This window comes from Microcaecilia unicolor, chromosome 6 (assembly GCF_901765095.1).
Source record: "Microcaecilia unicolor chromosome 6, aMicUni1.1, whole genome shotgun sequence".
NCBI classification, from domain to species: Eukaryota; Metazoa; Chordata; class Amphibia; order Gymnophiona; family Siphonopidae; genus Microcaecilia; species Microcaecilia unicolor.
This window is the reverse complement of record NC_044036.1, coordinates 194,499,352-194,526,725: the sequence shown is the minus strand read 5'-3', so window position 1 is coordinate 194,526,725 and position 27,374 is coordinate 194,499,352. Positions and strand designations below refer to the sequence as shown.

The 27,374-nt window shown below is 46.8% G+C and overlaps 1 protein-coding gene across 4 annotated transcripts in view; it reads right to left on the bottom strand.

Moving 5' to 3' along the window:
- Positions 1-27,374, bottom strand: part of RAD54L2 (RAD54 like 2) — a 430,539-nt gene that overhangs the window by 10,331 nt on the left and 392,834 nt on the right. For 3 of the 4 annotated variants that reach the window (XM_030205503.1, XM_030205505.1, XM_030205504.1), the window contains one exon: positions 2,914-6,071. The exons of the other annotated variant lie outside the window; for it this stretch is intronic. In XM_030205503.1, the coding sequence (XP_030061363.1) occupies positions 5,077-6,071 (995 nt within the window). In that variant the 3' untranslated portion in view covers positions 2,914-5,076. Of the gene's footprint in view, positions 1-2,913; positions 6,072-27,374 lie in introns of those variants that run through there. 4 annotated transcript variants of the gene reach the window in all.

Below are 27,374 nucleotides of genomic sequence, written 5' to 3'. Positions count from 1 at the left end.
TCGGTACTACGCCTGGAAGGCAACCGATGACGATGCTTCTTTGCCTTCGCACGAAGCCCGTCACCGGTACCTCCCGGTACCAAAGAGGAGGACGTCGAATCCAAACGTCTCCTCTGGGTCGATTCCAAAAGAGGTCGATCCCGGGGGGCCTGTACCGCAGGAACCCTCGAGGCATGCGGAGACCTACTCGAGGGCTCACCGCTACCAGCAGGGGAATGGACAGCTCTCACCTGCACTCTGGAGGACGATGCACCCTCCGACGACATTGATACCACCGATGACCTCGGTATCGCAGACGTTGAAGCACCAGTCGATGACCTCGGTACTGCAGACGTCGACGCACCGGACGATGACGACGGAAAGCGTAACCAGAAACTTCCGAACGAAGAACGCAGCAAAAAAGCGTGAGGGGTCTCCTTGAGGCGCAGACCGACTGATACACACAACCGTCCTGAGCCACGGAAAAAAGAAGACTGGCGGGCACGCTCGCGTTCGGGCGGGAAGACGGTCACGCATGCGCACTTTGCATGCGCACGCGAGGGCTAGCAAACGCTGTTGCTAGTGAAGATCTCCGATCAGAGGGGCTGCCATGGACGTCACCCCATCGGTGAGAACAAGCAGCCTGCTTGTCCTCAGAGAATACTAATTACTTTTCATGTACTTACCTTTTTTAATATATTAAAGGTTTTCTTTTGGTATACACATTTTGGTCGCATGTAAATGTTACTTTGAGGTGACTTTTACTTTGTACACATGTATTTTATTTTAGCTTTTATTAATCTAAATATAGTCTGTGTCTTTGCTTTGTATTTTGATACATTTTTATGTGGCATAACTGCTTTAGATGTTTCTCAACATGTGTGCTTTGCACTGTTTGAGGGACTCCTGAGGCAGGTCGGAGTGGCCGAAACACGACTCGTGTTGAGAGTCCAGTTTTAGTAATAAACTTTTGCTGTGAACTGTTTAAGTCCAGTAGAAGTTTTTTCCATCATCTGTTTTGTCTCCTTCGCTGTGACTTTTTTGCTTTATATTTTAGTTCATTCCAGCAGCTGCCATGCTCTTACATTCATTAAGCTTGAAGGCAGAAATGTTCTCCCACTTGTTTTTCTGATTATTCAAAAGCACTATATTTGGAATTTATTCTTCATCCTCTCCTATGCAATAGTTACAAATATATCATGAAGTTCTCTGCATGAAATTGCTCTATTCAGTTGGATAACTACCAGACATTGCAGAGCAGCTGCATACTCGAAAACAAGAAGATAACAAAGTTCTCGTGTTAATGTACAGTTTCAGTAAACCAATCTGTTATCTGGATCCCCAGGAACATCTTCTGTCAAGAACAGTTTAATTTTGTAATATTTTAAATATTGTATTATTTAAACTTAAAATTAAAAACATATGCTGGGGTTTACTAAGCCACTAGCGCAGCTGGCTGTGCGCTAGTGCTGACACAGCTCATTCAATTTGAATGGGCTACGTCAGCAATGCTGTGTGGAAGTCGCTAGCTTAGCTTAGTAAATAGACCCCGTAATATTTGGAACTGGCTGTCAGACTCAGCTTAAAGAGTATGTGTTTTACTGAAGGCCAAAGTACCTCTGGTCCACAAAATATGCTAAATCTAATGGAAACAGGACATCAGAATTCTGTGCATTTCATTTCCAGGCTTTGAGATCATGTCGGAGAATTCCCTATAAAGCCAGTCTGTACTAAAATAATAAAATATTAATATAAAACTATTACAGATATAATGAGCAACATTAATGAGACAGACATTTTCACCCGTAAGGAAAAGAGGCTGTGGAAAGGTCGGGGGGGGGGGGGGGGGGGGGGGGGGGGGGGAGGGGGGGGGGGGTATCAGGTGAGAATTTAAAAACAATCACAGCATATACTTTAAAGTATTATTTGTGCCTGCTGCAGCCCATATGCAAGTATAAAAATCAGCTTTTGTACTCGGAGAGCTTCAAGATAACCAAGCCTGAAATTTTCCCCTATGTATATTTACTTTTTGAAATATTCTTCCTTGGAGATCATGAATAAAATTGATACAACAAATGTTACTGTTATTTACTCATTTAATACTGAAATGATATACTAGTAGTAGAGAGAGAGCGAGAGGAACAGTGGTTAAATCTTTGGTCCTGTTTTGTTGGGTTGTAGGATTCCATAAGCAAATATGAGGCCATCTCTGGGAAAAGGTGGCTAAAGTCACCAGAAACTAAGAATGAGGTTTTAATGAATTCTGTTAGAGCAAACAATTTGAAATACAACAGTCCAAACCTCATCCTTTTATATGAAAAGAAAAAAATGGAAAAAGTTACATAAGTTCAACCTGCTTATGGACTCATGACATGAAAAACTGTCCACTCTCAAAATTTTGGATCTGCTATTTTAGTCACCTCCCCCCCCCCCCCCCAAAATGGTCACATATGGTCAATGGCAGCCATAATGGATCAGGCCAACAATGTCATGGAGTTGCCTACCATAGCCAGTGCTAATTCTCCAACAGAGATCAACAAATGACCATTAAATATCAACTATAGCAGGGGTTCTCAACCCAGTCTTGGGACGTACCCAGCCAGTCAAGCTGTCAGAATATCCAAACAAATATGCTTAAGATAGACTAGCATACAATGCAGGTAATACATGCAAATGTATCTCATGCATATTCATTGTGGGTATTCGGGAAACCTGACTGGCTATGTGTGTCCCAAGGACTGGGTTGAGAACCACTATATTAACAGTTATAGAAAATAAAGGTAAGAAAACAAGAACCTGGCAGGCGGTTAAAACCAGCGGAAACAACTGGCCCAGAATTCTCAGCTCCAGACACCATCGAAGATCAGGACAAAGCACATTTGTCTCCAATCACTGCAAATTTCACTGGGCAGAATTGAGAAGCAATTGGAAAGCTCTTATACAAACACAGATTTAATGAACACATTTTAAAAAGTGCAAACAACTTCAAAACTGGAAGGAGGATAAAGTAAATTTCCAAGAACTGTATTATATAACAATAGTTAAATAAAATAAAGAACTGGCAACTGATTTTTTTTAAGTACTTTTGACTTTGAAAATATATCTTTAACAAGTAAAATGATTTCTAAGTAAAAACACAACAGGATGTAATGACAGTGTTCTGGGTGTATTCTACAAACATGGCTTGGGTTAATCCTAGAGAATCCAGGACACCTGTAACTAATACACATTGCAAGCCAGTAGGGGTACCACATTTATACAAGACCAAAAAATACATTCATAAAAAGAAATGCCAAAATACACATCCCTTGATAGTGCGAGAGGGGATTTACCCAAATCATTTTATAAATGTATGGGGGGGAAAAAACCCTCCTCGATAAGATAAAGGCAGATACGGATGCAATAACTCTACCTTCTTGTTACAAGGTGTTAAACTGCAGGATTACACTCTCTCTTTTCTTCCACTGCTAGATGATGGCAGCAAAATGGACAACACTTTTACAAGCCCCAATACCTGAAATTTCAGCGAGCTTGCTAGAGCAAATGTAGATGGGTAGGTGTCATTCTCATTGGTGCTGGCTGTTCTTTAAAGAGAAGCACCTGTACTGGAGAAGTGATCTTGATATTGTATATAACTTTTGGCACACCAGCATAATGGTGGTATTAACACCCTAAACTCCCGATGTCATATTACAGGAGATTCTGGTCCAATCAGACCTGACAGTGAAAAGACTGGCTATTAAAATGAACACATCAGATGTACTCTTCAACCGCTCTATATAGCAGTAAGAGCGCAGGCCTTAATATGTTATTGTGGAACCAGAGATGTAGGCCATCATGCTAATTCAAGCCAAGAAAACTAATTCCAGGGTGTTAATTTCTAATGGTAACACACATAAAGAATTTACACATGCAAAAGTGTTGAATGCAGTCTAAAAAAAAAAATTATAGGGAAGGGTGAAGTTGGAGACAAGGCTTCAGTCAAGGAATTACTATATAAAACTGACTTCAAAACCATCTGATATCAGCAAATGAGCTGTATGCCATCAGAAATATACTTTTTTTTACTCTCCATTCAGGTGCTCATCTCAGTGACTCTTTCCAGACAGGACTGGAAAGCAGAGTCTTTATTGCTGTATCTATAATACACAGCTCAGTCCTGCACCCCACCCCATTACCAGATTTCTAGCCTCTTTCTATTTTTCACTTAATTTGCTGTTATACAATGAACATGTCCCTTTATTAACAAAATATAAAAATCTCTGGTGGCTGGAGACTGCTTCATGCTATGATTGAAGTTCTTCATCCTACAGAATCATAGTGCAATGGCCATATAACCAAGACGCAAGTCTGCCCAAATTTTGAGTTTGCTCTTCTTTTAACACAGTCTATAAAACACTGAGCTCACCATTTTCCTAACTCACAATTAAATGTGCTCTGTACTATTTATTGCAAGGAAACCTGTTCTATGGTAAGGTGGCTTACTTTTCTTTTTTCACCTTTGTTTTTAACCTGCTCTTTGGGACCTTGTTCACCGACCCATTTACAGAAGAGAAACAAAATTGAAACTCCCTCTTCATCTACTCTGCCACACCGCACATTTATCTGCTCTTCCCCCCCCCCCCCCCCACTCTTTACAATGCCCTTTTATGTTCTCCTCCGTGAGATGCAATGCACTGCCCCTCATGTATCTTCAACATCAAACCTTCTCTCTCCAAGACATGAGAAAATGTTACCATTACACAACTTAACCAAGAGGGTGGTGAGGCTACTCTAAAGATATGAAGTAATCTCAGCAGTGTATGTGGGTTGGGTGCTGAGTGGACTCTTGCCATCGGACTTCCCTTTAGACAACTGATACAGAGAGACAGAGAGGGATAGTAAAGAAGGGGAGGCTCACCTATTGAAGACATGTTGATTTTCTTCTCTTTAAAGGTTCATTCCTTTTTCCAATCCCCAAAACAATGGGAACCTACTTAACTAGGAACCTGCCCTCCCATCCTCCCCAATTCCTCTTTTGAAGCTGGAGATGAAATCTCAATTCTAGAAACACCTAGAATGATGTCTCCTGCTTAACAATCTGAATAACCATGCCCATCACTTCCCAGTAATCTCTATTACATCATCATCATCCTTGTCCTCATCTTCGCTGGAGGTGCAGCCGACTTCAGAAACTTCATTAGTTTCAAACGATGGAGGCACCTGGGACCTGTGAAGCCCTGCAGCTGGGAACCCCGTGTGAGATGACAGGTAGTTGGGGAAGGCAGATGCCATGCTCCTTGGAAGGCTGCTGGGCAGGATGGAGCTCGGGAAAGGAGCAAACATCCTGGTCTCAGGAAGGAGAGATTGTGTGAAGGGAAGTGAGTAGCTGGGCAGCATGCCTGCCATACTGGGATTCAGCAAGAACGGAGGGACGCTGGCAGTAGCTGAGGTAGCAGCAGAGGAGCTGGTGGTTCCTGCTGTCAGGAGAGGGTCAGTAGTTACAGGGAATACCAGACGTGGTTCACTCAGCAAATTAGGTAGCTGATAGAAAGGGGAGCTGCCAGCACCCATATATAGGGGACTACCTGCCTGAGGCATAAATGGGTGACCCAGGCTGTTGTTCAGTGAGACAGGCGGCATAATGAACCCACTGGGCACAGAATAACCATGTTCGTACGGCTGCCGCTTGCTCAATTGCCTTCTGGCTTGCTCAACTATCGATGGTGACAGTGTCTTACGCTTCTTTCCCCGCAAATCCAGTACAGATTGGCCACCAATGTTCTGGCTAGTAGCCGGCAAAGAGGAAGAGACTGATTGAGCTGAGCAGTGGATTGATGATCGCTGCTCTGCCACTCGGGCTGCCATGATGCTGCTGTTACTGTTAGTACTGTTGCCCATTCGAGCAGGCTGCGCCTGTGCAGCATTGGTGTTGGAGGAACTGTGCCGAGACTCTCTTGCTGCAGCTGCTTCCGCATATTGTTGCAGTTCGCTAAGGATCTCGGGGCTGTCAGGAGAGAGCGGTCGTGCAAGTTCCTCTGCATTGGGGACTGTAGTTGATGAGGCTCTATGTCTACCATTGCTTGTGGATTCCATAGATGAACCTTGGGACCCTAGAAGTGCAAATGAAATGTTATTTACACATTTTTATACACTCTACTCCTCTTGGAAAATGTTGGACTGACAAACAGGTACAGTATGGGCAGAGACCATGCTGTATTCACCATATTTTCTGGTAGCAATAGCTTTGTCCATTCTATACCTTTCTCCTGAGAATGGCAATAATGAAATAAAGGAGGCAATTACAGTAAGGTCAACTATGATACTGGCTTTAGTGGGAATAATCAACAAACAAAGGGAAATGAATGAACACAACTACAGAGTCAAGTATTGCTCTTATACCAACTGAAAAGACTGTTGACATCTGTTGTACTATATTTAATCAGCAGGAAGTGCTAAGAAAAGAATGGTTAAGATAAACAAAGCATTTTGCTTTCGCACAGGGAACACAGCACATACCTAAAAAGCAGCACATGGACTGCAAAACTGAACAATTTGCCCCCTTATCAAACCAACCAGGGGGGCAAGGGCCAAGATGGACAAACCCTTGCTACTAAGGGATCTGGAACAGAAGAGGTTAAAGCTTGAAAGTCAACGAGCCAGTTATGTACACAACCTTGAGAAAAACTGGATGCAAAGAACATTTGAGCAATAAGGGAAGCCTGCACAATTAGTTTCATTTGGGGGGGGGGGGGACGAATAGCTTCTTCTGTTCCTTTGGCCACTACTAGGGCTGGTATCTGGCATCTGTCTGGGGAACTTTTCCTCTATTGGGTTAGTTTAGTCTTTGGTTAGGGGCCATGTACCAGGGCTTCTTTCAGAAACGTATAATCATGGGCCCTAAATCTAGCTTTTAAGAGTAATAACTGCGCAATGACTATGATTCCCTCCCTTTAGGGACTGTGAATGTTCTCTCTGTAGCATCCAAAATCTCAGCTTACCTACGAAGTGGAAGACCTGAGCCAGAATACAACCCAGATTCCTCTCTGTATGGCAGTGCACAGTACTGTCACTGAGCCACATGACCAGCTCCCTATTACCCATTTCACCTATATTATTTACTTTGATGATGAACTTACTGGAAATTCATAGGTGAAATCAAAAAGCTGTAAGATTTGTAAAGTTTGGGTGAAAAGAGCATTATTTTCCAGTGATAATAAGCATAAATTGTCACATCATCACTTAACTTTTTACTAGATCTTTTTGTGGAGAAAGTTGTTACATATATTTTATTATGTATTTACACGTTGCGCACACATTTTTCAGTAGGAGCTCAAGGTGAGTTACATTCAGGTACACTGGGCAATGGAGGGTTATGTGACTTGCCCAAGATGACAAGAAGCAGCAGTGGAAACCCACAGACAAATGCAGCTACCTCCACAACTCCAGCTTCCACCCTTCACATACAAAAAAAAAATTCATTATCCACAGCAAAGCCACAAGATACCACCGTATCTGCTCTGACCCAGGGGACAGAAATAGGCACCTCAAAATCCTGACTGCATCCTTCGAACAGAAAGGATACAACTCCAAAATAATATCCAAGAACATTGCCTCCTCCCTCAAAACACCCAGGGGAAATTCTGCTACAATACAAGGAAAAGAAAGCCACAGAGAGAACCCCCTTATAGTGACATACAACCCAGAGCTGGAAAAACTGAGGAAAATCATAAGAGATCTGCAGCCACTACTCCAGGAGGATGAATTACTATATAAGTACATAAGTATTGCCATACTGGGAAAGACCAAAGGTCCATCAAGCCCAACATCCTGTTTCAAACAGTGGCCAATCCAGGTCACAAATACCTGGCAGAGATATTCCCATCCCCACCAGTGCTGGCCTTCTGACAGCCACCCAATTTAAAACACAAGCTAGTGAGAAGCAAGCTCTTAACAGAGACCCAAAAAGAAGAGAATGGCACACATCCTTGCAATATATCCAGCTGCAAACTATGCCAAAACATTTCACAAGACCCCACAGTCATTCACAAAGGAAAAATATTCAACATAAAGGAATCCTTCACATGCTCATCTTCCAATGTAGTATATGTCATCCAGTGTAAAAAATGTGACGAAGGATGCTATATTGGAGAAACAAGCCAGATGCTGAAGAAGAGATTTAATTTACATAGACATCATATGAAAAATGCCATGCCAATCAAGATGTTACCTCTGTGGGACAGCACTTTACAAAACCAGAACACTGTACTAATGATTTTATAGTGAGAATACTTAAAGGAAACTTTAAAACAATACAGGAACGCAAGATCTTTGAAGTCAAAATGATTTTTAGTTTTTAGTTTAAAAGAAACTGGGGGAAGGCTGATAGTTGCTCAAAAGTGCATGGTTCAAGTCAGGACTTTGACTAGGCCAGTCCAAAACTATAATTTTGTTTCTCCTCAGCCATTCAGACGTAGACTTGCTTTTGTGTTTTAAATCATTTTTTCGTTGCATAACCCAATTATATTATGGGCAGATGAATATTCTCCTTAAGAATTCATGGTTCTTCAAATGGTGGCAGGTTTCCCAGGTCCTGAGGCAGCAAAGCATCCACACATCACCACATGTTTTACTGTTGATATGATGTTTTTACAACCAGACAATGGTTCTTGTGTTGTCCAGGAGTTCCATTTTTTACTCGTCTGTCTATAGGACATTATCCCAAAAGGCTTGAGGATCAACCAGGTGAGTTTTTGCAAATGTGAAACGAGTACTGATGTCACTCCACGTTAGGAGTTACGGACCAAGAAAGGGATCTGGGTGTCGTCGTCGATAACACACTGAAACCTTCTGCTCAGTGTGCTGCTGCGGCTAGGAAAGCGAATAGAATGTTGGGTATTATTAGGAAAGGTATGGAAAACAGGTGTGAGGATGTTATAATGCCGTTGTATCGCTCCATGGTGCGACCGCACCTTGAGTATTGTGTTCAATTCTTGTCGCCACATCTCAAGAAAGATATAGTACAATTGGAAAAGGTGCAGGAAAGGGCGACTAAAATGATAGCGGGGATGGGACGACTTCCCTATGAAGAAAGACTAAGGAGGCTAGGGCTATTCAGTTTGGAGAAGAGACGGCTGAGGGGAGACATGATAGAGGTATATAAAATAATGAGTGGAGTGGAACAGGTGGATGTGAAGCGTCTGTTCACGCTTTCCAAAAATACTAGCACTAGGGGGCATGCGATTAAACTACAGTGTAGTAAATTTAAAACAAATCGGAGAAAATTTTTCTTCACCCAACGTGTAATTAAACTCTGGAATTCATTGCCGGAAAATGTGGTGAAGGCGGTTAGCTTAGCAGAGTTTAAAAAGGGGTTGGACGGTTTCCTAAAGGACAAGTCCATAAACCACTACTAAACGGACTTGGAAAAATCCAAAATCCCAGGAATAACATGTATAGAATGTTTGTACGTTTGGGAAGCTTGCCAGGTGCCCTTGGCCTGGATTGGCCGCTGTCGTGGACAAGATGCTGGGCTCGATGGACCCTTGGTCTTTTCCCAGTATGGCATTACTTATGTACTTATGCACTCTTGGATAACAGAGGTTTCTGCCCTGCTAGTCTCCCAAGAATCCCATTTTTACCCAGACTCTTTCTTATTGTGGAGTCACGAACACTCGTCTTACCTGAGGCTAGAGAGACTGCAGTTCTTTAGATGTTGTTCAGGGAAGTTTTGTGACTTCCCAGAATAGCTGTTGCTGCACCCTTGGCATAAACTTGGCAGACCGGCACTCCTAGGAACATTCACCACTGTTCCAAGTGTTCTCCATTTGGAGATAATGGTTCTCACTGTGGTTTGGTAGAGTCCCAGAGATTTAGAAATCAACTGATTGATTAACTAATGGGGCAGTTACTTTTTCACATGGATGATGTGGGTATCGGTTAACTTAGTTCCTTAAATAAATGAAGTAATAACTTAAAAACTGTGCTGTGTGTTTACTCAGGTTCCCTTTGTCTAATATTACATTTTGTTTAAAGATCAGAAACCAGTTCTTTGATTTTGTCTGAAGGCAGTATATCAAGTACCCAATAAAGAAACATTACATGCGAGAGGAAGTGACGTCACGAAGCTGAATGGACGCCTGAGCTCTTAGCTCCTACACTTCCCTGCTTTTAATTTGCAATATCTGCAGACATCGGCCCCAGGTTTCTCATCTGACTGCCAAGAGAGGTTTGTGGGGTACCTGAAGTTGAAATGAGTAAAAATGCTGGCTTGCCGTCGCGGGATGGAGAACGCTGGTCGGCAAGGAAATCAGCGAAGGGCCTGACGTGCCACGTGTCTCCTGAGCCAGACCACTCGTCGGGTTCTGAATCGGCCTCCTCACAGATAGATAAATGAAGTAATAACAAAGTCTCCCGAAAGACTTAGCAAAATATCTGGAGGAAATCAGGGCTGATATTAAAGCGTCGAAAATCGAGATATTAGAGCATATGGATGCCTTAAGCTCTGATCTGTGCGAGCTAGGTGGTTGGGTTGACACCCTGGAGGAGCGCGCAGATGAGCAGATGGAAAGATTTTCTGAGATCGATACCCTCTTTCAGCAATTTTCAGATCAAGCGGAAGAGATGCAATACAAAATCGACAATTTGGAAAATCGTGGCAGGAGACAAAATCTCAGGTTTCGTGGGGTGCCAGAAAACGGCAACATAGAGGACGTCTCGGCAATGGTTCGAACGCTGTGTGCGAAAATCATGGAAGATTCCCTGGAAGGAGTGGCAGTGGTGATGGATCGTACAGATCGTACACATAGAGCTCTGGGGAAAACGCGTGATAACAGACCAAGAGATATCGTAGTGCGATTCTCATCCTATGCCTTTAAAGAGCAGCTGTGGAACAAAGCGCACCAATTACCACCCTTGGATTATAATGATGCTAAAATCACGGTTTTCCAAGACTTGTCATTATTTACCTTGGCCCAGAGGCGAGCAATGAAGCCCGTATTGGAGATCCTGCAGAAAGAGAAAATCACGTACAGATGGTAGTTTCCATTTGCTTTGTCCTAAGTGGTAAGCAGATCCGATCCTGCAGGCCCGCGGAAGCATGGAAGTTCTTACATGAGGCGGGACTAACTACAGCAGTGGTTCTGCCGGGTGGTATGGCTCCTACAACGTGGGCCCAGTTGCAGAAGTGGAAGAGGATTCCACAGAAGGCTAAGCCATAGAGAGATCAAATTTGATTTGGTTTTCAATTAAACTGCATTTTCTTGGGCTCGCTATTAAGGAGTCAGGGTTCTTGTGCAGCAGTTTATGAAACCTTCAGGGTTCATTGCTTAAGTGGGAAGAGAGGTGGGGTGTGGGGCTGCATGTCTGGTCAGATGCCATAATTATTGTTGTATATTACATGTGGGGGTGTGTGGATGGGCTGTATGTGAGGGGGGAGGGTGTTTGTTTAGCTTAAGGGGGGATCTTCCTATGTTTCCCATTCAGGGCCTACGGGTGTTGTCTGGTGGGGGTGTGTGGAGTGAGAGGGTTGGGTGGGGAGGGATGGGGAAGGTGGGTAGAGGGTGGGTAAAGGGAGGGGGGGCTTGGTGATCTGTAGGCAAGGGGGGACTCATGTAGTACTTGTGACCATAGGGGGCTCCTGGGCTGGTTAATTTGTCATGTAAGTGTAATAGCTAGTTGTTATGACCACGGACTTAAAAATTTTTATCTTATAATGTGAAAGGTCTGAACTCTCCACAAAAACGCCACAAGTTGTTTAAAGAACTCACTCACTTTAAACCACAGGTGGTATTTCTCCAGGAAACATATTTAAGAAGGGATCATGAAAGTTTCTATGTCACCCTCAGTATCCTCACATTTTCTGTGCCTCTGCGCTTGATGGGTCTAAGAAAAGGGTGGTAGCTTTATTGCTTCATTCCTCTCTGCAGTTTCAGGTGGTGAAGGTGAAGCGTGACAAAGAAGGGCGCTTCTTGATATTGTGTGCATTGTTAGGAGACCTGGCTGTAACTTTGGCATCCATTTCTGGTCCTAATGAAGCACAAAAGGGTTTCCTTACGGTTTTGGGGGAAGATTATTCTAGGGGGAGACTTTAATGCCACGCAGCACCCGGTATTAGATAGGTCAGGTTCACCTTCACGTGGGGATGTCAAGATTTCCCAAGATTTCGCTAGGTTCGCTAGAGATATGGGTATATCAGATGTTTGGCGGATTTCACATCCTGGCGTTCGAGATTACTCGTTCTACTCCCATCCCCATGATACTTATTCTCGCATTGATTATATATTTGTGGATGTATCTTTGACTCATGTGGGATGGACAGCAGGCATTGGAACAGCTACACTGTTGGATCATGCTCCAGTCAGGTAGGTCTCCCTTCGCTTGGTGGTGGGGGGGGGGGGGGGGGGGAGGAGAAGGAGAGGAGATGGACAATGAATATTGCTTTGCTAAAAGAGGAGGAAATCATTGCTGGTTACAGATAGATATTGCAGGATTATTTGGAGTTCAACGTGGACTCGGGACCTTCTTTGGGGGTTATTTGGGATGCGCTTAAGGCTGTCACTAGGGTTTTTTTCCTCCAAAAGGCTAGCTATAGGGCTAGGCAGCAAAGAGCAGAGATTGCTAAGTGTTTAACGCAATTGAATCTCTTATCTGAGCGACACAAATCTTCTCACTCTGTGGCAACTTTGAGGGAGATTCAGGCGTTGCGCTTGAGACTGTGTCCTGTGGTGGGTGTTGGTGAGCCCGTAGGTTCCCTGAGGCCCGGGAAGACCTCCGAGGACCGCCGCGCACCCTGAATCTTCACCCGCGGCAACCGCCGTTCACCGAGGGTTGAGCCCCCAGCTGCAGGCGGTCAGCAAGACTGCTGGAACCGCGGGGTGACGGTCGGCCTGGCTGGTAGTCAGCAACTCAGTCTCTGAAGGGCCGCTAGCAAGGACGGCTAGCTAAAAAGGACACAGTCTCGGGAGTTGGCTAGCAAGGACGGCTAGCTAAAGGGAACACAGTCTCCGGAGTGGGCTAGCAAGGAGGGCTAGCTGAAGAGGACACAGTCTCGGGAGTTGGCTAGCAAGGACGGCTAGCTGAAGGGAACACAGTCTCTGGAGTTGGCTAGCAAGGACGGCTAGCTGACGAGGATACAGTCTCTGGCGTGGGCTAGCAAGGACGGCTAGCTGAAGAGGATACAGTCTCTGGCTTGGGCTAGCAAGGACGGCTAGCTGAAGAGGAGACAGTCTCTGGGGTTGGCTAGCAAGGACGGCTAGCTGAAGAGGATACAGTCTCTAGCGTGGGCTAGCAGGGACGGCTAGCTGAAGAGGAGACAGTCTCTGGGGTTGGCTAGCAAGGACGGCTAGCTGAAGAGGATACAGTCTCTGGGGTTGGCTAGCAAGGACGGCTAGCTGAAGAGGATGCAGTCTCTGGCGTGGGCTAGCAAGGACGGCTAGCTGAAGAGGATGCAGTCTCTGGCGTGGGCTTCTGACGAACGAAACGGAAGCCCTGGACTCTTCCTGCTTCGGGGTTTAAATCCCCCGCCCGTCCATCCCCTGGAAGCAGCTGGAGCCAATCCCCCCGGCCTAGGCAGGCAAGGGAGGTCTGGATTGGCCAGCGTGCCCGGCGGGCGGAGTCTCCTTATCCACGCGCCAATCCGGCGCGAGTAGGTGGGGCTGGCTCGCTGTTCTGCCCCTCGCGAGGGAGACGACACCGCCGGCGCCGCCATCTTGACCGGCGAATCCCCTTCTCCGAGGCCGGCGCTCGCTCCAGCGGATCGCCGGCCTCGGAGCGGCCTGCGGCAGCACCGGCCTCGTCGGTGGCTTGTCTTCGCCGCCCCGGATCCCGCGGCCTCCGTTGGTCTTCGCCCCCCGCTGGGGGCCCCCAGGTACGGACCTGGAACAGAACAGTATCTTCCCCGGATGCCCCCTTCTCCCTGGGCCCGGGCTTGGACGGATACCGGGCGTGGAAGGCTTTGACCAATTGCGGAGCATGTACATTCGCAGCGGGCTCCCAGGAGTTATCTTCGGGGCCAAAATTCTTCCAGGACAATAAGTAATATAGCTTTCCTCGTTGTCTTTTTGCATCCAGGACTTCGTCCACCTCAAACTCTGGATCGGGATCTGCTTCTAGATCCTCAGTCTCCTGTCGTTGAGGATGCCATTGAGACCCTCGGAATCTCTTCAATAAGGACACATGAAAAGCGTTATGCACCCGCAGGGTACTAGGTAATCGCAATCGATATGTCACAGCTCCAAGTCGGGATTGGATTGCAAAGGGTCCAATGTACCGAGGTCCCAACCTCCGGGAGGGTACCCGAAGCCGGAGGTATTTCGTGCTTAACCATACCTTCTGCCCTGGTTGCAAGACGGGGGCGGTTCTCCGATGCCGATCTGCGAAGACCTTGTATTTGGTGGCTTCCTTCTGCAGTTGTTCTCGGGCCATTTCCCAGACTCTTTGCAGATCGGCCAGAGTCACCTTGACCATGGGGGTCGGAGATCCAGACGGGAAAGGGGCTGGAAGTCGAGGATGTCGTCCGTACACCAAGGAGAATGGAGAGTCCCCCGAGGCCGAGTGGACACTGTAATTATATGCAAACTCGGCCCAAGGAAGTAGGGAGGCCCAGTTATCTTGGCGTTTGTTGACGAATGCTCGTAGGAACCCTTTTAACGTTTGGTTCGCCCTCTCGACCATGCCATTGGTTTGGGGATGGTATGCTGATGAAAACTCGGTCTTCACCCCCAACGCTGTACACAAGGCCCTCCAGAAACGTGAGGTGAATTGAGGCCCTCGGTCACTAATAATCCGAAGAGGCAGCCCACGGAGTCGAAAAATGTGTTGGATGAAGTGTTGGGCCAATGCGCCCGCCGAAGGAAGTCCCGGCAAGGGAACGAAATGGGCCATTCGGGAAAACCGGTCAATTACCACCCAAATCACCGTATGTCCCCGGGAACTGGGGAGGTCGGTGATAAAATCCATGGAAAGCTCCGTCCAGGGACCTGTCGGTACGGACAGGGGTTGTAGCTTCCCCATGGGGGCCCCGATCATCGGTTTGGTCCGGGCGCACACAGGACAGGTGGTGACAAACTGAAGAATGTCCTGCCTCATTTTAGGCCATTGATATTGTCTAGAAATGAGACGCAGAGTCTTTTGATACCCAAAATGTCCCGCCCATTTAGACGAGTGCCCCCATTGCATTACCTTCGCTCGCTCGGCGGCCGGCACTAGTTCTTTAGTAGGAGTAATCTCCCCCACGGCAGCGCTGAGGCATGCTGGATCCAACACGGAATGGGTCTCCTTAGTCTCCTCTGGAACCTGGAATGCTCTAGAGAGGGAGTCCGCCGGGGTATTTTGAGCAGCTGCTCGAAAAACCAGCTGAAACTGAAATCTGGCGAAAAACAACGACCACCGGGCTTGTCGGGGATTGAGTCGTTGAGCCTCTTGCAGATACAGTAGATTCTTGTGGTCAGTGATCACCGTGAATCGATGTTCCGCTCCCTCCAGCAGGTGTCTCCATTCCTGCAGAGCTAATTTTAATGCTAGTAACTCTCGGTCCCCTACTGTATAGTTACACTCCACCGGGGAGAATCTACGAGAAAAGAAAGAGCACGGCTGGCGCCGGCCCTTGGAATTCACTTGTGAGAGGACCGCCCCGGCTCCCAACGTGGATGCGTCCACCTCCACAATAAAGGGGCTAACAAAATGGACGCCGAGTTGAAGGCCTCCTTTACCTGGCGAAAGGCCTCCTGCGCCTCGGGCGGCCAGTCCCGGACTTTTGCATTTTTTCTAGTGAGCGCTGTCAAAGGCGCCGTCAGTTGTGAATACTGGGGAATAAACTGGCGATAGTAGTTCGCGAACCCCAAGAAACGTTGCAGTGCTTTTAATCCCAGTGGCTGTGGCCATTCTCGAATCGCCCGGAGTTTGTCCGGCTCCATCTGTAGTCCTCCGGGTAGCAGAATATGTCCCAAAAAGGGTAATGACCTCTGGTGAAAAGCGCACTTGCTGAGCTTAGCAAACAAGCGGTGTTGTCGCAACCGCTGCAGTACTGCGCGAACATGACCCACATGCTCCGCGGAGTTTTGTGAAAACACCAAGATGTCATCCAGATAAACAATCACCGTGGAGTTCAGCAAATCCTCGAGCACAAAATTAATAAGTCGCTGAAACACCGCAGGGGCATTACATAGGCCAAATGGCATCACCCGATACTCGAAATGTCCCTCGAGGGTGTTAAAAGCCGTCTTCCATTCGTCCCCTCGCCGGATTCGCACCAAATTATAGGACCCCCGTAAGTCCAACTTGGTAAACAGCTGGGCTCCTTGCAGTCTGTCAAAGAGTTCGGGAATAAGTGGTAGAGGAAAACGATCCTTTACCGTGATGGCATTTAACCCCCGATAATCAATGCAAGGCCTCAAGGAGCCATCCTTCTTCGTAACAAAAAAGAAGCCGGCCCCGGCCGGGGACGTGGAGGGCCGGATAAAGCCTCTTCGCAAATTCTCCCGGATGTACTCCTGCATAGCTTTGGACTCCCCTCGGGACAGGGCATACAGTCGGCCCCGCGGGGGCATGGTATCTGTCATCAAGTTAATGGCACAGTCGAACGATCGATGAGGCGGTAGAACTTCCGCCTCCACTGGACAAAACACATCTGCAAAGTCCCTATAGTCCATGGGCAGAGAACCCAGCTCTATCCGCGCCCTCCCGGGCATACTATTTAGTGCCGGGCAGCTGCCCGTCCGGCCCTTACAACAATTCTCCCGACAGGAACTGCCCCAAGCTTGGATACCTCCCTCGATCCAATCAAGGACAGGGCTATGCCTCCGTAGCCAGGGCAATCCCAGAACCACCGGATGAATGGTGCGGGATAGTACCAGGAATTGGACTTCTTCCCGGTGATCCTCCCCTACTTGCAATTCCAAAAAGGAGGAGATCTCCGTGACCGGCTGCGGTAACGTAGTTCCTTGGATGGAGGTTATTTGCAGCGCCGGCCACCGCGGGAGCGTGGGCCAGCCCATTTGTTGTAGCAGTTCGTGCCCGATGAAATTGCCCCCCGACCCACAGTCCACTAGGGCCCGGGTCTGGATCGCGGTCTCGTGCCACCGTAGTATAACTGGCAGGGTGATCAGGGAATCCGGTAGGGGAGCGGAATGCCCCAAGACCCCTCCCCTCAAGGTGCCTTTGGGGAGACGTTTCCCGCCCGGGAGGGACAGACTCGAATAAAATGTCCGGCCTCACCACAATAGAGGCACAGTCCGTCCCACAAGCGTTTTTTCCTGTTGGAGGAGGCCAACCGTTGGCAACCCATCGCCATCGGCTCCTCCCCATTCTCCTTGGGGTCCCGGTTCCCAGGGCGCAGAGACGGCCCCTTAGTAGTCCGGGACGTTCCCCGTACCCACTTCTGCCGTTCCGCCCGGGCTCTCGCTCGCTCCTGGAAGTGGGTATCTACTCGGATACAAAGTGAAATCAGGGCATCCAATTGGCTAGGGACCTCTCGCCCCGCCAATTCGTCCTTGATTCGTTCTTGTAACCCTTCCGTAAAGATGGCCATCAAGGACTCCAGGTTCCAACGAAGCTCCGTGGCTAAAGTCCGGAAGCGAATGGCATAATCGGCCACCGTTCCCTCACCCTGATGGATTCGCAGCAGCTCCGACGCCACGGAAGAGGGTCTCCCAGGAAGATCGAACACCATACGGAACCGGCGCTGAAATTCATTATAGTCATCCAAAATGGGATCCTGTTGCTCGTTAAGTGGGGCCACCCAGGCTAGGGCCTTCCCTTCACATAGGCCCATGATATACCCCACTTTACTTTGGTCCGTAGCAAATGTCTCCGGTTGCATCCGGAAGGCCAAATTGCACTGGTTGAGGAACCCCCGGCAACCTCCGGGGGCCCCATTATATCGTGTCGGCTCAGGGAACCGAGGTCCCGTGCGGAACCCTCCCGAACGGGGAGCCGCTACGGCCCCCTGGACCGCAGCGGCCTGGTTCTGTACCTGAAGCGTTGAAAGTTGCGAGCATACGTTCTGGAGCGCCCCCGACAGGGCGTTCAGCTGCTCCTGCTGTTGCTGAAGAACCTTGGCCAGGTACCGTAGATCAGGCAGCACCGGCCTCGTCGGCGGCTTGTCTTCGCCGCCTCGGATCCCGCGGCCTCCGTTGGTCTTCGCCCCCCGCTGGGGGCCCCCAGGTACGGACCCGGAACGGGACAGACTGGACCTGATTTATTCTGATCAGTTGAAGTTCCTAAACGATTGCCAGAAGCACTCTCATTTTATTTATAATAATAAACCAAGTAGGGCATTGGCGGTTAAATTGAGACAACTACAGGTTGATAGAACTATTCTCAAGGTGCGAGATAAGGAGGGTAGGTTGGTGAATAGCTCAAAACAGATTAGGGAGAAGTTTCAGTCATATTACCAATCGCTTTATAAATCAGACAATTTGGCTGGTAACGCAGCGACACATGAATTCTTTTTGTCATGCTCCTTTCCCGTACTTACAACAGGTCAGACAGAGGTGTTAGAAGGGAAGGTTTCAGTAGAGGAGGTTATTAAGGTGATTCAGGCCCTTCCAACTGGAAAGTCCCCGGGACTGGATGGGCTACCGAACAAATTTTATAAGGCTTTTAAGGGAGAATTGGCGCCTATTTTGACAGAAATCATAAATGAAATCTCAGAGGGAGGTGTGTTCTCTCCATCTATGATGGAAGCCTGGATTGCGGTAATACCCAAACCTGGTAAAGACATGACTGAATGTGCCTCTTATTGTCCCTACTACTACTACTATTTAGCATTTCTATAGCGCTACAAGGCATACGCAGCGCAAACATAGAAGAAAGACAGTCCCTGCTCAAAGAGCTTACAATCTAATAGACAAAAAATAAATAAAGTAAGCAAATCAAATCAATTAATGTGAACGGGAAGGAAGAGAGGAGGGTAGGTGGAGGCGAGTGGTTACAAGTGGTTACGAGTCAAAAGCAATGTTAAAGAGGTGGGCTTTCAGTCTAGATTTAAAGGTGGCCAAGGATGGGGCAAGATGTAGGGGCTCAGGAAGTTTATTCCAGGCGTAGGGTGCAGCGAGACAGAAGGCGCGAAGTCTGGAGTTGGCAGTAGTGGAGAAGGGAACAGATAAGAAGGATTTATCCATGGAGCGGAGTGCACGGGAAGGGGTGTAGGGAAGGACGAGTGTGGAGAGATACTGGGGAGCAGCAGAGTGAATACATTTATAGGTTAGTAGAAGAAGTTTGAACAGGATGCGAAAACGGATAGGGAGCCAGTGAAGGGTCTTGAGGAGAGGGGTAGTATGAGTAAAGCGACCCTGGCAGAAGATGAGACGGGCAGCAGAGTTTTGAACCGACTGGAGAGGGGAGAGGTGACTAAGTGGGAGGCCAGCAAGAAGCAGATTGCAGTAGTCTAAACGAGAGGTGACAAGGGTGTGGATGAGGGTTTTGCTAGAGTGCTCGGAAAGAAAGGGGCGGATTTTACGGATGTTGTAAAGAAAGAAACGACAGGTCTTGGCGGTCTGCTGGATATGAGCAGAGAAGGAGAGAGAAGAGTCAAAGATGACCCCAAGGTTTCGAGCTGAGGAGACAGGGAGAATGAGAGAGCCATCAACATAAATAGAAAACAGGGGGAGCGGGGAAGTGGGTTTGGGGGGGAAAATGAGAAGTTCGGTTTTGGTCATATTTAATTTCAGGTGGCGTTGAGACATCCAGGCAGCAATGTCAGACAAGCACGCTGAAACTTTGGTTTGGATGCAAGGTGAGATATCAGGGGTAGAAAGGTAGATTTGGGAGTCATCAGCATAGAGATGGTAGGAAAAGCCATGGGATGAGATTAATGAACCAAGGGAAGAAGTGTAGATAAAAAAGAGGAGGGGACCAAGAACAGAACCCTGAGGTACGCCGACAGGCAGAGGGATAGAAGTAGAAGAGGATCCACCAGAGTGAACACTAAAGGTGCGGAGGGAGAGGTAGGAAGAGAACCAGGAAAGGACAGAGCCCTGGAATCCAAGTGAGGACAGGGTATCGAGAAGTATGCTGTGATCGACAGTGTCAAAAGCAGCGGAAAGATCAAGAAGAATGAGGATGGAATATTGACCTCTGGATTTAGCCAGTAATAGGTCATTGGATACTTTAGTAAGCGCAGTTTCGGTTGAGTGGAGAGGGCGAAAACCAGATTGTAATGGGTCAAGAATAGCATGTGAGGAGAGAAAATCAAGGCAGCGGCGGTGAACAGCACGCTCAAGTAATTTGGAGAGAAAAGAAAGGAGGGAGATGGGTCAGTAATTAGAGGGACAAGTAGGGTCAAGTGAAGGCTTCTTAAGGAGAGGTGTGACCACAGCATGTTTAAAGGCAGCAGGGACAGTCGCAGTGGAAAGTGAGAGGTTGAGAATGTGACAGATAAAAGGAATAAGAGTAGGAGAGATGGCATTAAGAAGGTGGGTGGGAATGGGATCAGAGGAACAGGTGGTACATTTTGAGGAAGAAAGGAGAAGTGTAGTTTCCTCAATAGTAACTTCAGGAAAGGAGGAAAGGGAATGAGGGGAAGGAGAGAGAGGGGAACGGACTAGTGGAGGGAGAGCTGGTGAGGTAGAGAAAGCAAGGTTTATCTTTTGAACCTTGTTGTGAAAGAATTCAGCAAGGGTCTGAGGAGATAATGAAGGGGGAGTTGGCGGAGGGGGCACCTTGAGGAGAGAGTTCAATGTGGTGAAGAGAAGTCGAGGATTAGAGCCAAGAGAGTTGGTCAGTTGGATATCTATATTGAATTCTGATATAAAAAATCTTAGCAAAGGTTTTGGTGGACTGCTTGGCAAAGGTTATGCCGGACTTAATACATCCCGATCAGACGGGCTTTATCCCTTCTAGACAAGCATCGGACAATATTCGCAGAATGGTTAATTTGCTACACGTTGCTAAGAAAAGTAATTTTCCTGTTTGTTAGGATTGGACGCTGAAAAGGCTTTTGATAGAGTCCATTGGCCTTTTATGTTTCAAGTGTTGGACCGGTTTGGAATTGCCTCAGGCTTCATACGGTGGATTCGGGCTTTGTACACATCTCCCAGGGCATGTGTTAGAGTGAATGGTGGTAATTCTCAGATGTTTTCACTGTCTCGCGGGACTGGACAGGGATGCCCTCTTTCTCCTTTGCTCTTTGCACTGGTCATGGAGCCTTTGGCTATGTATATTAGGTCAGACCCGAATATATCAGGTATTCGGGTGGGCGATAGGGAGTACAAACTGGCACTTTTTGCAGATGATGTGCTTCTCTCTTTGACAAAGCTATTACTCTCTTTACCAAACCTGCTGAAAAGTTTGTCATTGTACTCTGCAGTCTCAGGATTCAAGCTCAATGTGAGTAAATCGGAGGTTTTTTCCTCATGTAGTACTTTTTGTAGAGGGATTTATCACTACTCAATAAAGACTTCTTATAAATAAAAAAAAAAAAGAAACATTACATGCAATAATACGGGAAATGAAGAGGGGCGAACATCTCTTTCATATTACTGTACCTCCCCCATTCCCTTCGGTTTCAAGATGACATGATCAAGGCCAGTCTAAAACGTATGCCTTCATATCCTATTTTTCAACAGCAGTACATTCAAATACAAAAGGTGCTCTCATGGGGGGGGGGGGGGGGGGGGGCATGGGGCATTCCGGAAAATTGCACGCAGTCTTATAGAATAGTGCCCAACTTGCAACCCAAGATTTACTCTCGTTTCAGTTATTTTAAGTCCTTGGCACCCATATTGGGCACCATTTACTGAATCTGGCGTTATACGTAACACAAACTACACATTCTTTTTCAACAGCCACAAAGGCATTTCACGAAAGGCTGTATATTCAGTGAGCCTATTGCAAAATACTCTGCAAACTGAGCATCCCTTTTCCTACCGAAAAGTCCATAAGCCATTATTAAGATGGACATCAGGAAAATCCACTGTTTATTTCTAGGATAAGCAGCATAAAATATATTGTACTGTTTTGGGATCTTGCCAGGTACTTGTAACCTGGATTGGCCACTGTTGGAAACAGGATACTGGACATGATGGACCTTTGGTCTGTCCCAGTATGGCAACACTTATGTACCCAGATGACTATGAATAAATGGATTTCGAATGATGGGCTAATTACTTTAGTTTTACAAGGTCTAATTTGATTTGTGTTACGGATGTGGGATTTTAATATTTTAGTGTTTAGGTTCTGTGCGATTGGAGAACGGCGGAGGTGGTCCCTCTTCACAAAAGTGGTGATAGAGAAGAAGCTGGAAACTACAGGCCGGTAAGCCTCACTTCAGTTATTGGAAAAGTAATGGAAGCGATGCTGAAGGACAGGATAGTGAATTTCCCGGAAGCCAATAAGTTGCAAAGGGAAATCGTGTCAAACTAATCTCATTGAATTCTTTGACTGGGTGACTGGAGAATTGAATCAAAGACGTGCTATAGACGTAATCTACTTAGATTTCAGCAAAGCTTTTGACACGGTTCCCCAAAGGAGGCTCATGAATAAACTGGACAGGCTGAAGATAGGACCTGAAGTGGTTAACTGGATTAGGAACTGGTTGATGGACAGAAACCAGAGGGTGGTGGTTAATGGAATTCGCTCAGAGGGAAAGGTGAGTAGTGGAGTGCCTCAGGGATCGGTGCTGGGGCCGATTCTGTTCAATATATTTGTGAGTAACATTGCCAAAGGGTTAGAAGGTAAAGTTTGCCTTTTTGAGCACGATACTAAGATTTGCAACAGAGTGGACACCAGGGAGGGAGTGGAAAACATGAAAAAGAATCTGCAGAAGCTAGAAGAATGGTCTTAAGGTTTGGCAATTAAAATTCCTAAGTACATAAGTAATGCCACACTGGGAAAAGACCAAAGGTCCATCGAGTCCAGCATCCTGTCCACGACAGTGGCCAATCCAGGCCAAGGGCACCTGGCGAGCTTCCCAAACGTACAAACATTCTATACATGTTATTCCTGGAATTGTGGATTTTTCCCAAGTCCATTTAGTAGTGGTTTATGGACTTGTCCTTTAGGAAACCGTCTAGCCCCTTTTTAAACTCTGCTAAGCTAACGAAGAAATGCAAAGTGATGCACTTAGGGAGTAGAAATCCACAGGAGACATATGTGTTAGGCGGGGAGAGTCTTATAGGTACGGACAGGGAGAGGGATCTTGGGGTGATAATATCTGAGGATCTGAAGGCGACGAAACAGTGTGACAAGGCGGTGGCCGTAGCCAGAAGGTTGCTAGGCTGTATAGAGAGAGATGTGACCAGCAGAAGAAAAGAGGTTTTAATGCCCCTGTATAAGTCGGTGGTGAGGCCCCAGCTGGAGTACTGTGTTCAGTTTTGGACGCCATACCTTGCTAAGGATGTAAAAAGAATTGAAGCGGTGCAAAGAAAAGCTACGAGAATGGTATGGGATTTGCGTTACAAGACGTATGAGGAGAGACTTGCTGACCTGAACATGTATACCCTGGAGGAAAGGAGAAACAGGGGTGATATGATACAGACGTTCAAATATTTGAAAGGTATTAATCCGCAAACGAACCTTTTCCGTAGATGGGAAGGCGGTAGAACTATAGGACATGATCTGAGATTGAAGGGGGGCAGACTCAAGAAAAATGCCAGGAAGTATTTTTTCACGGAGAGAGTGGTAGATACTTGGAATGCCCTCCCGGTGGAGGTGGTGGAGATGAAAATGGTAGCGGAATTCAAACATACATGGGATAAACATAAAGGAATCCTGTTCAGAAGGAATGGATCCTCAGAAGCTTAGACGAGAGTGGGAGGTGGGGCTAGGGCTGGGCAAGACTTCTACGGTCTGTGCCCTGAAAATGGCAGATACAAATCAAGGTAAGGTATACACAAGAAGTAGCACATATGAGTTTATCTTGTTGGGCAGACTAGATGGACCGTGCAGGTCTTTTTCTGCCGTCATCTACTATGTATGTTACTATGTATAACAGGTTATGGAATAACAACTGGTGTTTTTGATTTATAATTTGTTTTTAACTTTGTATATTCTCCTAGATGCCTGGTTATACTGTGAGATACAAATAAACTAACCTAAACTAACATACAATGGTTGGGTAGAATATGTTTTTATCCTTTGCACCACACTGGGGAGTTCTTGTAACTGGGTATGCCGTATATAAACAAAAACATGAAATGAAATGAAATATACTGTTGTTGGTTTTAACTCAAAGGATCTTGCCAGTATGTATGTACAGCATCATGTATATCTGGTAGCTTTATGTAAATGATTAACCGCAGTAGCAGAAAGCGCATTTTGTAGATGAAGCAATTTTTTTAAAGGCTTTATTTGTTTAAAGTTAGAAAGGCATTTATGGGGTGGACCTATCATTCAGGCAACCAGGCAGTGCCTGAGGGCCCAGTGCCTCCCTCATTCTTATGTCCAACATCTCTCTCTCCTCACTCCCCCTCTCGAAAGTCTGGCATCTACCCCTCTCTCCGAACTCCCTCCCCCCTCCCTGGCTACACGCATTTCTCTGTAGTGGCCACCGACAGCAGAAGTGATTCACATAGGCCATCTGCCACTGAGCCCAGTCTCTTCTCTGCAAGGGCTGGCCACAGGAAAGAGAGAAGATTCTAGTCTTGGTGGCACATGGCCTATGCAAAAATCACTGCTGCTGACTGCTACAGATAAACTTACATTTTTAGATAGATAGGGGTTGGGGTGGGGTAAAACGGGGAGGGGTCTGCACCTGGGGAGGGGCAGGGGGAAGAGAAAAATGTTGGACAGTGGCTAGGTCGAAGGTTTTGAAGAGATGACAGACTTGGGGGAGGAGGGGAGGGAGAGAAAGATGTTGGACCATTGGAGGGAGGAAAGAGAGATGTTGGACTCTGGGAGGGAGAGAGAGGTGTTTGACCTTGTGGAGGCAGAGACCAAAAAAAAAGGGACAGGTGGTGACCTTAGGGAGGGAGAGAGGAATAGGTGGTGGACCCCGGGAGAAATATCAGACTAGGGTGGAGGGGAGGGAGGAAGAGATGCTGAACAATGGGAGGGAGGGAGGGAGGGAGGGAGGGAGGAAGGGGATATAATGGACCTGGGGATGGAGGGGAGTGATAGAGGAAGAGATGTTACACAATGGAAGGGAGAGAATGAAGAGAGAGGGAAAAGGTCTCTAGTGAGACACTGGAATGGCTAAATGTGTTCAGTGGCCTGGGACAAGACCCCTCCCACCAAGACCCCCATCTTGGAAGAGGGTGAGATTCTAAATGGGGATGATCCCCACAGTAGCCTGCCTTTTCCAGAGGAAAGAGCTGGTAGGTAAGAAGGAGGGAGAGATTCTGAACAACATATCCCTCTCTTTCTCCTTTCCTCACGTCTCCCTCTCTTTCTCTCCCTCCATCTCCAGAGTCCATGTGCCTGGTAGTGGAGAGATTTATGCTACTAGTGCTCAGATGACATGATTTCAGAATATTTTTTTGTATGGTGACTGTCATAAAAAATTTCCCAGTTCTGATCTGCATTTGTTGTTAGGGAGAGGTTGGATGCAAAGCATATTTACATTTAACTCATAAGAACTGCTATACTGTGTCAGACCATCTCACCATCTCTTTTTTCCTCTTCCTTTTTCTCAGCTCTCAACCTTCAACATTTCCTTCTTTCCATTCATCCATCTCCTTTCTATCTGAGTACATCTCGCCTTCGTTGCTGTTGTCATACCTCTCCTACTCTTCTCCATACTCCTTCTCCTGCTCTCCGCTGAGGACATTAATCCCAATCCTGGTCCTCCACATCAGCTCTCATCCTAATTGTGCAGGTCACACCGTGTTATCTCCAATCTAATTTCTGTTCCTCTCCTCCCCCCTTCTTCCATGCCTTTCTCTTGCGTTCTGTGGAATGCCCGCTCTGTCTGTAACAAACTTTCCTACATCCATGACCTCTTTATCTCTCGTACTCTCCATCTGCCTGCCCTAACTGAAACTTGGCTTTACCCTGAAGACTCTGCTTCAGTCACGGCCCTATGCCATGGAGGTTATCTTTTCTCCCATACTCCTCGCCCAGTTGGCAGCGGAGGTAGTGTCGGGCTACTACTTTCACCCTCTTGTAGATTACAAACTCTTCTTCCACCTCAGTCTCACTGTTTTTCTTCCTTCGAAGTCCACTCCATTTGTCTATTCGCTCCTCTGCCTCTCTGAGTAGCAGTCATTTATCAACCCCCTGATAAGTCCCTTTCTTCCTTTCTCACTGACTTTGATACCTGGCTTTCCTTCTTTCTTGAACCTTCATTTCCTTCCCTCATTCTTGGGGATTTTAACATTCATGCTAATGATCCCTCTGACTCTTATGCTTCTCAGTTTCTTGCTTTAACATCCTCTTTCAATCTTCAACTGTGTCCACTGCCCCCACTCACCAGAATGGCCACTGTCTTGATCTTATCCTCTTCTCAAACTGCTCAATCTCCAGTTTCTGTGCCTCAACTCTTCCCCTCTCTGACCATCATCTGATAACTTTCACTCTTAAACACACTCCTCCCCAGTCCTGTCCAATCTTAACCAATACATTTAGGAATCGTCAGGCTATTGACCCTTCTACTCTGTCCTCCAGTGTTTCAAATCTCTTCTCTACCACTATGTTATCCAAGTCTGTCAATGAGGCTGTCTCTTCCTATAATACTATTCTCTCCTTTGCTCTAGATACTCTTGCTCCTCCCATTCCCCATTCTGTAAAACGTACCAAACTCCAGCCTTGGCTGACCTCTAGAATCCACTACCTTCGTTCCTGTGCCTGCTCTGCCAAACGCCTTTGGCTAAAATCCTGTGCTCGTGCTGACTTCACACATTTCAAATTCTTGCTGACCTCCTTCCAGTCTGCTCTTTTACTTGCCAAACAAGTCTATTACATCCAGTTGACAAATTCTCTTGGCTTAAACCCTCGACGTCTCTTTGCCACACTGAACACTCTCCTCAAAGTGCCTTCACCTCCAACCACCCCCCCCTTCACTTTCCCCCCAGACTCTGGCTGAGTACTTTCATAAGGTTCACAAGATTAAACTTGAATTTTCAACCAGGTCACCTCCACCTCTCCTTCCCTCAGTCCATTCTCTCAACCCTCCAACCTCTGCCTCCTTTTCTTCCTTTTCTGAAATCACTGAAGAGGAAACTACACATCTTCTTTCCTCCTCGAAACTAACTACCTGTTCCTCTGATCCTATTCCCACCCATCTACTTAACACTCTCTCTCCTACTGTCATCCCTTTTATTTGTCACATCCTCAATGTTTCACTTTCCACTGCAACTGTTCCTGATGCCTTCAAACATGCCGTAGTCACACCACTCCTTAAAAAAACTTCATTGGACCCTACCTGCCCTTCCATCTATCAGCCCATCTCCCTCCTCCCTTTCCTATCCAAGACACCGTTGCCTTGACTTTCTTTCATCTCAAGCTATTCTTGATCCACTTCAATCTGGTTTTCACCCCCT